Below are 12,638 nucleotides of genomic sequence, written 5' to 3'. Positions count from 1 at the left end.
GCAGACCTCGGGTTCCAATCTGAGAGCTTGGAAAGCTTCGTTATTTCGCTGGGGGGGCCATGAACGACTCACGGAGACGGACTCGGTCTCTAATGACCGGTGAGGGTCAGGGTCCTTCCAACAAACTTGATTCATTGTCGTGTTTTGTCCTCAACAGGATAATTTTTGCACTACAATTTGCTTAAAAAATTACCAATCCGTTCTTCGTTTTGATTTACTTGTGCTCACGGTGCAATTGAAGTGTCAATTTGTTTGTTTTTTTTTTCTCAACAAAATCACTGCTTGCAGACCAATTGGCAAAATGTCTGCAGAAGAAGAGGAGGAGGTGCAGGAAGAGAAGGAAAAGCAAGATGATTTATGGAGCTTTTTTACGAAGCGCAACACCAGTACCACTTCGGGGAGGACCGTGTCTAGCCCTTTTTCAGGCTGGTCACTGGGAAGGGGTCAGCAGGCCAGATTTGTTGCTGGGGAAACGGTTGCTGGGGAAACCACCAACAATACAGATTTGCACGACAAGAAGGCACTGGCTTGTGAGGGGGAAATGCAGTAATGCTCGTGTTTGAGCAAAGTGCCTATCTGTTGGTGCTTGCAAACTGGATTGAGGTCAATCTGCACTTTCGCTTGTTTTTTGTTGTTGTTGTTGTAGTTGTTGTTGCTGTTGTTTTGACCTGTTTTGGTTTGGGTTTTGTATGCTTGTTTGGAATGGCCTGAGCTGAATGAAAGATTAAATGTTTTTCTGAACAGTATTTTTCAGTAACGCAATGCAAATCACAAACAGTTTGTCCTATCACTTGTGGACAATGGCCTGATTGGAAATGATTCATTGTGTGCTGTGATATACCTTTCCTCTTTTCCGATACGCATGGCAATGTAATAGCAGGTTATTGCCATATTTTTTTTGTTCGCATGCCCTTTTTAAGATTGGATGCCTAACGCAAATCTATTTCGTTGTCTTTGCGAGAATATATGGCATTGCAAAGTGAAGATTTTGGGGGTAAATTTTGATTTGTGCTTCTAACTTTTTTAAAATGGGTACATTCTTACAAAAAAAAACAACAAGATATTCAGTGTTCTACAAAAATGTAGTTATCACCGTTAAAAATGTGTTTCCGGAGAGCCGTGTTATGAGCCAATGAGCTGATTCTGTAGTTGCTTTACAAACCCAGCAGAGGGATACATTTTTCTTCAACCCCCACCCCCTGCCCTGCTCTCCACCCCTCCCCACCTTTGTGATTATGTAATAAATAGATGGCCATTTAGAAGATGTGAAGGAAATTGTGAATGTTTTGGGGAATGAATGAGGCAACACCAAAGTTTATAGCACAAGTTTAATCGTTACAATGGTATACACAAATTAAGTATCACAATCTCCAGTGCCTGGTTGTTTTAAAAAAAAAATTTAATTACTGTCATTATTTTTAATCTCAAACTTTGCACTGTCATCGTTGAACACTTGCAATTTTAGATATTTTTTGCCCTCCTGCCCTCCTTGGGAACCGTTTCCTTCTCACTCGCAGTCTTTGAAGTGGCAACGATTGTGTTCATCTCACATGCATGGGAGCTTGTGGTGCATTCATTGATACAACATCATGTTCCATTGCAATGTGTGTGTGTATATATATATATATATATATATATATATATATATATATATATATATATATATATATATATATATATATATATATATATATATATATATATATGTATACACTTCGGCTAAAATCTTTACAATATAACCGGTTTGCATTTTGAAGAAGATCTTTGAACAAATGCTCTTTTCTTTAATTCTTTCTCTTACATCAATGTTTTCACTACAATAAACATCCTCCATCAAAATTGCTCTCTTTCAGACAAAACCCTAATTTTATTCCAAATATTTTCGAATGAAAAAGAATGTGAAAACTCAAGATACGGATTTATGCAAAAATTACTTTTTAACATTTTTTTCTGCTGATGTGTAAAATTAGACATACAGTTTGTACGATGAAATGTACATCAGGGAAGCGTTCAAAAGTTCTGCCAACAACATACATGTACAATAGATAATGCAAAAGTTTTATTTTTACCTCCACCACTGAAGGTGGGTGGAGGTCGTGTTTTCACCCCTGACTGTCTTTCTGTCTGTGAACAGGATATCTCAAAACGTTATGGACGGATTTGGACAAAACTTGGTGGACAGGTTGGGTGTGTGACAAGAACAAATCGATTCGATTTTGATGAAGATCCGGATACGATAATTTATTAATTTTCGAAGTCATTCTTCTTCACCATTGAGAAAGGAGAGGAGGAGATTGGGACCATACTCTGTGCAGAGCGTTGGTGCTGCTTAAGCAGTCTCCTTGGCTATTGGGTACAATCCTGGACGGGTCGCCACTCCGACACAGTATACCAGCATGCTGGCACTCATTTTGCCGACCTCGGAAGGATGACAGGTCGAGTGAACCCCATCTGGTATTAATTCAACAGCTGAGCGGGATTTGCACTCAGGACCCGGGGATCCAAAGCCTGCCACCCAGGCATACCATTGAGAGATCTGGCAAAAGAAACAAAACAGTATTTTGTACTGTATAGCATGATATCTTAAAAAGTTGTGGACGGATTATGACAAAACTTTGTGGGTGAGTTGGTTAGGTGACAGGAACAAGTGGATTGGTTCAGGTCAGCAGCTCCAGCCTATCAGTGGGATACAAAACGTAAACAGGTCAACCTGGCAGAGGTATCCGCTCTACCAAGTGCCATTCTAGTTTAATCAGTAACTCTGACAAAAAAAAATCTCCCTACTGTTTTTCTGTAATTCAAAAATATTGTTATGAGGATGTGTGTTGGGGGTGTATGCTCGTATGGGTAACTTCCTTTTGTGATGTCTGTTGTAAGTAATCCTGTATCTGCATATGAACTTCGTGGTTATATGCACGAGATGGAATGTTAATTGGGTTGAGTTAACTTGGAGGCCTTGTAGTCCCATGGATCTGGTGTACCACTTCTATCCCCCCTCTCAATTGTATTTGTATAATCTTACCCTCCCAAATCCGTAACTGAGTGTGCCCACATCCACAGACAGCTGACTCGTCGGTCACAGGACATCTGGGCCAGACTAATGACAAATGCGGCAGAAAGGTGCCCAGGGCACATCAAATGGCCGCGGAACGTGGGCAATAAAGGCCAATAGGACCACCGAGGAGCTCCACAGTCGAAAGCACTGCGGTGATTTACTAACAGGAGACCAGTTCCTCTGTGGGATCAAAGGGGAGTTAGGTATACAAACGAAAAACGAGGAGCTCAAGAAGAGTAAACTCGTATAAGAAAGAATAAACTTTTGAACATCTCGTTCCGAAAACGTTTTGAACACCCATTGTTGTGGGCAGGGGAGGGGCACGATCAGGCCTTTGAGGTTTCTTTTTAATATTTTTTTTACATCCCATTAATTGGAGCTGCCTGAATAATTCAATGGGAGCATAATCACAATTGATTTTTCTTCTCTGTGTTTACTTCACCAGCTGACTCTAATAAACTGTCACCTTGGTGTAATGCAGACAAGGAAGACACCATGCGTCAAATGGTACGTCAAGCCGGAGAGCCATCTGAACATGAGTATTTATTGCTGGCGGAAGTCAAAAATCCCAAAGTCATTTCAACGAAAAGTTTGCAATTTATCAGCACCCTATGAAAATTCCAAATTCCTGTCGTCATGGACAAGGGTACAGCATCCATCAGCAGCAAAGCTGTGCCCCTCTGCCTTAGAAATGATGCAATCTTGGTTTATTTAAAGAGTGATACATCAGCTAGTTCGTAGATAGGCCTATGAGAGGCAAGGCAGTGTCAGACCTGTTTTTGGAGATTGATGTGTGTGGTGGAGAAGGTGGAAGTAAGTGAGCATCGAGGGACCATGGTGTGGGTAAGTTTTCCGTTACCAGTTGCAGTATGGGATAGTAGAGTAAAAAATTGGATTTTAGAAGGGCAGATTTTGAATTACGTATGTTGAGAGAGCTGGGTATGGACAGAAGGAAAATCATGTGCATGAGCCAAATGGTTGATATTTAAGGAACAGATACACCGAGTGCAAAGTAAATGTATTGTTGCAGATCCGGCATTCGATTTTGACCATGAGGGATACCACTGCCGGCGACTGATAACTCCGTGCGCCTGCAGATTGCGAAGCAACCACGAACGCCGATTGGTACTGCATATCCTGGCAGGGTTGCAATACTTCGCGTATTACCATTTTCAGTGGATTGACCCCACAAAGCGGGTTCTATGCCCTCTGTGTACTTGCGTTAATTTACCGTATCTGGTGAAGCCGAGTGGAGCTGCCAAGTACACACCGGCTAATAAGAGCAAATTAGTGGGGCAGAACTTCTCGGAAAACCTGTGTGTGGGCTACACTGGGCCAATGGCGGAAAAGACGGAATGAGCTGGGTACATTTATAATATTAAGGTTTGGAAAGATAATGTGGCACAATAATAAAAGGTTTTTTTACAAGCAATATGTGCAGCAGGGGAAAGCAAAGATCAACAGGGTGTGGCAATACAAATGCAAGTATTTACCAAAGAGGACACAGTGCAGAGCAAACACGATACAAATAACTTACACTTTCTTTACTGTACACGAACACGACAGACACAATCAAACACACACCCGAGGATATGAGAATCGCAAGAAAGATAGACACAGCTTCATTTTTATGAGACACATATCCTTCATTTTTTATGAGAAAAAAGCTCAAGATGATTGCGACCTCTAGAATACCTAGCATAGCCAATGGACCAGTGCAAATCCAATTGCTTAGGAGGGGGGTGGGAGGGAAGAAAACATGGTGTCTAAGGTACGTGAGTGGGCAGGTGCAAATGAGGTGAAAGTGGGATGCAGAGAAGGAAAAATGAGAAGAGGTGCATACCTGTGGGTTACTCTTTTAGATCGTATGTGTCCACAGCAGATGAGACAGAAGATAAGAGACAGAACATGTGAGAGAAAAGCTTACAATGGCATGTGAGATGGTCTGTAAATGTAAATGCTAATCGTCTATGATCGGACTGGCATTCCGCGCACTCAGCACTCTGCTCCGCCTTCCTCCTGATGCTGCTGATCAGGCCTGGAACTCTCCCCTCTTCGCCCAGCACCTCAACAACAACCTCTGACTCTCAACCAACCTCTCACTGCTCATAGTGGAGCAGATAACAAGATCAATCGTTCAAATGATGATACAAGCATGAAACTTGGCAGGAATATTTATTTTATGTCACTTTATGAGAAAAAAGTGCAAGCCACTTGAAATTCCAACATGGCCGCCATTTTCCAAGATGGCCACCAGACGACCACCCAAAATAAGAACAGATAACAATAACAATCGTTCAAAGAATGATACAAGCATGAAATTGGGCAGAAAAATTTATTTTAGGTCACTTTATGAGATACAACTGCTAGCCACTTAAAATTCAATATGGCGGCCATTTTCCAAGATGGCCGCCATGTTTTTCTGCCCTGCAATGTTCATTGTTCTGATTAGGTCTGACAAGAACAACTGCATAGTGGGGTACAACTTAGTCCGTAACTATAGCATTTGCACCTTCCACTACATTGTGTCTTACATCCACATTTCATTAACTCCTGGCAGCTTTTAGCTTTGGGAGCAAGGGCAGTCCAGAAGACCATCCACGAGTCATCTTCTTTGAACCAACCCCACTCGGACGGACACTGAGCTTCTGGCTGGCGGACTATTGCCTGGCTCCAAATGTGTCCTGCTTGATATGCAGCTCGCTTGGCATGTTCTGTGAGTGCTCCTTGTGTTGGTGGAATTAAATCATATGACCTCTGCTTTCGTGTAAAGAGAGCAAGCCGCGCCTCATTCACTGACGCAACTGAACTTGATCTGTCATACATCAGGACCACAAATTTCTCCACGAGTTCTAGATCAGATTCCTCAATCTTTGATGGGCACTGACTGAGTTTCGTGAAGATAACTGACGCTTCATCAAATACATTCCATGTCTGCCATGCTGTCTTTTTCCCTTTGCCATTGAAAACTGATACAACATCACAACCGGTGAAGGCATGGAAGAAGAGCATCCCACTCGTTTTCTCTGGTCCTATGGCAGACATAATTTCGTGGCTAGGGATCCATCTCCTGTGCCTTTCCTCGTTGAGATCTTGCCTCTGACTTAAGGCTGGACTGATGATACACATCAAAGATGATGTCGGTTCTCTTGTATTTCATGCTGTAGTACTTGACTTTAGGAAGAATATCCTTTCTGGCATACTCTTCAAATGTCTTTGGTGTTCATGGTGCTACGATATTTATCAGCGCAGCTCCATCTACAATGAGTACGTCAGATTCTGGCTTTGTCTCTGGAAGCGTCACTTTGGCTTGTAGTACATCCACTAAATCCGATTTCGTACATGTGTGTAGTTTCCACTTCTTACTGAGTGAGGCCGGAAAAGACTGGTTTTCGTGTTTGAAGAACTCTTGCAGGTCACACTGTCTGTTTTGGCAGGAGATGAAGAGGTGGGAAAACAAATGGCAGTCTTCCTTCAGTAACTTTGTCTCAGATTAGCTTGCAGACTTTGGCTCATTTTTGAAGAAGGTTATCCTGTTCTTTTTGATAGGCTGGTAGAAGGAGCAGTCATTCTCACATTGTAGATTAGCCATGAAGGAATTGAACTTTTCTTTCCCTCTCTCGTGATGCGTCGCAATTAGCTGAGCAGCGGAAGGATCCACGATGTCCTTGGTGTCGAGCGTAAGAAGATCTCCTGACTCCTCTGCAAAGGGATTACCCATTTCCTCCGTTACCAATGTGAGCTGTTTGACTTTCTCAAAGAATTCCCTCTGAACTGTCGCTGTTTGTTCATGGTGACATTAACTTTTCCTTTGTGTCCTTCTGACAGAGGTAACATTTCCTCCAGTTTGTTTGTGGTTTTGATTTTGCTTGAGTATCCATAATTTGTGACTAGCAATGGCAAGGTCCAGGGTTTATCCTTTAACCACCTTGCCTTCGTGCACTTTGATGTATGGGATACAGCAAGGTTCATGCGTTTGCCCGACACCTAGCCCGACAGTTCATCCAATGGCATTTAAATCCCGTGTGATCTGTACAGCATCCGGATAACTACATGTAAAACCCCATTATCCTTGGCTCGGCTCCCCCGCGCTGTCGGTTCAGGTGCGGCTATCTAACATCCTGTCGGTTCAGGTGCGGCTATCTAACATCCTGTCGGTTCAGGTGCGGCTATCTAACATCTGAGGGGTTCATTAGATAGCATTTGAGATACTAAACCCACGGTTTAGCCGACATTGAACCCCATGCTGAGTTGCACAGCAGTGTATGCAACCAGAGTGCCCTGGTAGTGCATGACATACACTCTTTTTTTGTGTTTAGTCGATATTGGCTGGTGTCCACCACCATTTATGGTTACAATGTGTCAGGGTCCTAGAGATCCTTGTGGCTGCATTTCGGTCGCAAGTGGTTTTATTTCGGAGTTTTCCATCTCCTAATGAGCTTCATCTGCCCAGAGCTGTCTGGTTTTCAGGCACCAGAGATTCGCCTTTCGCACCACCACTATTTGTGGAAACACCCTCACCACGAGAAGGCTAGAGTTGGAGCTTGACTGCCAGAGGCTTTGTTTCGCTTGCCATTTGGGGCATTTCGTAGGCAAAGAGAGCTCATCCTCTTTGCCACCCCAGCATTAGCAGTCCTTTGGAGGGCAATTACGAATTTGAGCAATTAAGATACAAGCTCTGTTCAAGATCTCTAACAATTCTAACCGTCCCCATCTATAACGCGATGAGAACCAATTTACTTGTATTCGAAGCCTGCACAATAGTTGTCATTTGACTTCTTTATTGTTACGTAAGTCCTAAAATTGATTTATTGGTTCATGAAATCGATCAATACACTCAAGAATCAGCTCGAGCAAGGACAAAAACCTATAGATCGATATCAAGATGAAATAATCCGACATCTCTGGCGATTTTTATGGTTTAAAGTTGTTTTTTCATACCCTGGCGGCCATCTTGGAAAAAATGGCCGCCATGTTGAAAATCCACGTGGCGAGCACTTTTTTCTTGCAGAATGACCCTGAAGGAACGTTCGTACCAAATTTCATGCTTGTATCACCATTTGAACGATTCTGCCAAAAGAAATCACACTTATTTGCTGCACTATCAACCACTGCAACTTTTTCAGCGACTTTGCAGGGTTTTTTTTTGACGTCGACACCAAAGCGCCACCTCCAATCCAGAGGCCTCAGCCCAGCGACTCTGTCAAACATACAAAGATTACATGGTCCAACATCAGTTAAACATCAAATGGAGCCGCCAATCCTGATTTTGGGCTTACTTGCCCACGTGTCCGAAAAACCTGCTCTTCTGCTCTTGCTCACCCTCTCTCCATTCGATTCACCCTCTCATTTGCTCAAGGTCATCTGTCATCTGCTTGGAAATCAGCAAATATTACTGCCCTGCATAAAAAGGGACAAAAAACAGATCCCTGTAACTACAGACCAATCAGCCTTCCACCAATCATCAGCAAGGTTATGGAATCCATAATTGCTTCAGACATTAAATCATTCCTCTTCTCCAATGGCTTGATTTTCGATCATCAATTTGGATTCAGACCAGGTCACTCTACCATGGATATGCTGCTTCTGCTCTGCTAACAATGGATGGAGGTCCTTAATGCCAGATATGAAATCAGGGCCATCTCCTTGGACATATCGTGTGCCTTCGATATGGTCTGGCACCCTGCCCTGCTCATCAAATTATCTTCCTATGGTATCCAAAGACATCTCCACTCATGGCTCACAGACTTCCTCTCCCGTCACAACCAACGTGTGGCCCTTAATGGAGTTCTCTCATCCCCTCTTCCTGTTTAGGCTGAAGTTCCTCAAGGCAGTGGTTTTCATTTTTTTGGTTTTCTGGTTCTAATCAATGATCTCTCTGACTCTGTAAAATCCTCTTTATCTCTTTGCTGATGACTCCACCCTCTGCCGTACCATCTGTCATCCCTCAGACTGGCACACAGTAGCTTCTTCGCTCTCTGCATATCTGAGCATATCTCTGCATATCATATATATCAAAATCACAAACTGGGCCAATGTATGGAACATGTCTTTCAATCCTGACAAATCTCACACTCTCAGTATGTCTCTCCGAAAGGACCATTTGGAACCCCCCCCCCATTCTACTTTCTCAACAACCCCCTGGAAGAAGTCCTTTCATTCAAGCTTCTGGGTCTCACTCTCTACCAGGAAAGCCACCTTTCCAATCTGGCCTCCAAAGCCAGTCGTTGACTGGGCGTCCTCCATCATGCAAAGTCCTGCCTCGGCCCACCTGAGTTCCTGACCACATACAAAGCTTTCGTCTGCAGCCTGATGGAGTACTTACTGCTCTCACCTCTGGGCTGGTGCTCCCACCTCTCACCTTGCTTGGCTTCACACTGTGGAAACCAATGCATTTCAGATCATTGGCATCTCCCGCGATGAGGCTGAGTCTTTGGGTCTCTCACTCGTTCACTGCAGGCAGTTTGGTGGTCTTTCTATCTTCAACTGTCTCCTCTCCGGTCTTGCCCTCCCTGCTCTGTCTGTGGAGATCTTGCAGAGATGTCAAGCCAGAATTGTACAAATTACATCCATGGATTAGCTATGACTTTGAGAATAAAGAGTGTGTATGCTATCCATGTAAGGAATCAACAACACTTCAGTTCTCATTCAATTCGATAGCGCTCGTAAGTGGAAGGTGATGGAAAACAGAGAATATCTCCGGATAATCATTGAAGCCCTGGTGCTTACCACCCTGAAGAATATTGCTATAAGGGGCCATGAAAAGAGTCGGCAGAAAATCTGGGAGGGTCATTTTTTGATTAACATTAATAAAGGTCATTCCTTGGAATTACTACACCTCAGACTAAGGATTTACTGCAGCTCAATACAAATCTGAAAGGTCAGCTTATTGAACATGCCCAATGGACATCACCGGTTATCTAAAACGAGCTCCTTGAGATCATAGCAATTCTCGTGTTAGGACGAATTACATCTGACTCTGACGTCCAAAGCAGTGGGCATTATGCAATTGTCATGGATGAAGCATCCGACTTAAGCCGAACTGAACAGGTTTCCCTTTGTTTGAGGTATGTGTTTCAAGATGAGACGAAATAGATGTTTGTTGGGTTCTTTTCAACCACATCCACTGATGGAGAAGCACTCGACGAATTAATGAATAAAAAGTTATCACAAACTTAATCTGCAGCTGAAGGATATTGTTGGTGAATGCCTCGATGGTGCTACATATAGTATATAGTAATATAGCTATATATAGTAATACTGTTGTGGGCCGGGGGTCGGGTGCGAGGACGTCCGCTAAACGGAGCAGTTGGGCCGTCTCCACCCGAACACCCGGAATTGAAAGGTTGTCACCCCGGATAACTCCGGAGTCGACGGGTCGCTTAAGCCTGAAAGGACCGTGGTCGCCAATATTTCAACGACGTGTGGTAGGGTCCACTTGTCTATTCCAATTTACCTAAGTACCCACGTCGTCAACTACCGGGGAAGCCACACCCTCGGCCGACTTTGTCCGAACCAAGTCGCTGTTACCTACTCGGATCCGGTGTAACCGAGCGGGAGTTACCAAAGCCGCGCCGGTCCAAATGACAATTTACGGCACAAACAGCCTTCCTAGTTCTCAAGCCCGAACCATACTAGGCCAATGAAAGAAAGCACAGACAACGAGCTAGTACATTTAACAATTGGGGTTTATTTTAATGGGGAGGGGAGCACAAGGAGCAGAGTTAAACCGACTAAAAGAAATGCAATGAATGTACAAGCAAACACTTAACGGTTTTTACTTACAGGACTGGGCCCACAGACACACACACACACACACACACACACACACACACACACACACACACACACACACACACACACACAATAAATGGATGCCATCGGGTCTTTATCGGACCCTCCAGCTGAGGAGGATAGGTCCCTCCAGAGTCCGGCTGGGCACCTGTCCGCCTCATGTGGTTTGATCGGTCTTGTTCGGTGGGACTCGAACCCACAGCTTTGACGCAGCACCAAGCACCAGGGGTGAGGGATGTGCGATGGACGCCAGCCAGCACGAAGGCGGACGAGACGAGAGGAACCCTTGCGCTGTGAGGACGACCAGAAAACCAGGCCAGACGAATGGATCACCAACCGGCCAGGCGAGAGCAGACCAGCGCCAGCGCAAACAGAACGGGCCAAACACTCTCCCTCCCCCGAGTGCGGGGGCCAGAGGGACCGCCTCTGACGTCACCTCATCCCTCATTGGACGGGGAGCCGTAGCGGTTGCCTCGGTGGCCTGCCTTCATTGGGCCGAGGGCGTGTCGATGTCCCCGCCCCTCGAAGAGGCTGCTCAATAGTATATGGCGTTATGGCTTCCCATTGGCTGGCGAGCGTCGGTCGACGCTCGCTCCTCGCTTAATGAACAAGAGAGACTCCAGGCCCTTTTTTGGAGCGAAAACCAGAGCGCCAGCGACCGATGAAACTCCGCCAACACGCGTGTTCGGCACGTCAGCACGTGAATAATGTGAATAGTGCCGAAAGCAGAGGGTGGCTGTTGCTGTTGACTCCTTTGGAGGGTTGTTGGGGGATTTAAGATGTAAAAAAGACCTGACTATAAAATAACCCGCAGCACACACATGAAATTCCCATGAAACACGGGGAGGAATGTAACTATACACATACTTATTGAAATAACTAAGCTGAGGGACTGCTGTCTGTTTGTGTACAAGAAGCTTCCAAATCCGTAACAATACCATATATAGTGAGTGAAAATGACCACGCTGTTGTCATCACCTGCAACGCAAAAAAAAAACAAAAAACAAACCCAGGCAGTGTCCAGTCAGCAGAGACCTCCAGGCCGAATGTGTGAGGCCCACCAGAAAACCAAAATGGCGGCCATTTCATTTCGTCTGGGTGCCATGGTGGGGAGTCAAGCGAAGGACGGTGTCTGGTGTGGTGTCTGGTGTGGTGTCTGGTGTGGTGTCTGGTGTGGTGTCTGGTGTGGTGTCTGGTGTGGTGTCTGGTGTGGTGTCTGGTCGCTGACCGACCAATGGGTGCATGTTTCAAAAATCGACCCAAAACAAGAACGAGAACAACACCGAGCTCTTGTAAAGTCTCAGGTGAAAAGGGGGGAACTGAACCAAATCGTTTGGAAAGATGACCGCCACGACAGGCGGCGCGATGGTGTTGATCGGCTGTCCGCCGTGCTGTTCTCACGTGGACCGCGTGCTCCATGATGCAGCTCCCTCTACCGGCCGTGTACCAGGAGTCCAGGACGGCAGTTTATTGGATGAAAATCCCAAGGAAAACACACGCAGACTCTTCACTGCCTCTTCTGCGGCAGTCGAGACCACCTGAACGGAACAAAACCGCCCGTCCACAAGCGAGCAAGGAAATTCTGTCCAAGTTTTAATTCTGAATAATAAGATCTCCAAGCAGTTTTCCAAGCCTTAGATTGTTATTCTCGAGTTCCTGTTTATAACAACAATACACAAAGCTCCTGAGGCCCCAGATTGTCTCTCAAATTGTTATTGTCGGAAGTTTTGCGGCAAAGATGTTTCGTCACGGCGCACGGCGATATGACGTCATAAGTGTACTTCGAGTG

General features: G+C 44.9%; 1 protein-coding gene across 2 annotated transcripts in view; it reads left to right on the top strand.

The window, feature by feature from the left end:
• The window catches only part of LOC147026043 (uncharacterized), a 46,960-nt gene extending 45,121 nt beyond the window's left edge, over positions 1-1,839 (top strand). For both annotated transcript variants that reach the window (XM_085881032.1, XM_085881031.1), the window contains exons 5-6: positions 5-99; positions 289-1,839. In XM_085881032.1, coding sequence (XP_085737158.1) covers positions 5-99; positions 289-550 — 357 coding nt within the window. In that variant the 3' untranslated portion in view covers positions 551-1,839. The remainder of the gene's footprint in view (positions 1-4; positions 100-288) is intronic.
• Positions 1,840-12,638: the final 10,799 nt, after the last annotated feature.

Source organism: Eptatretus burgeri, chromosome 5 (genome assembly GCF_056783735.1).
Source record: "Eptatretus burgeri isolate ZD-2024b chromosome 5, Ebu_testis_v1, whole genome shotgun sequence".
In the NCBI taxonomy this organism is placed as follows: Eukaryota; Metazoa; Chordata; class Myxini; order Myxiniformes; family Myxinidae; genus Eptatretus; species Eptatretus burgeri.
The sequence above is the reverse complement of the archived record's forward strand: the minus strand, read 5'-3'. Positions and strand labels throughout refer to the sequence as shown.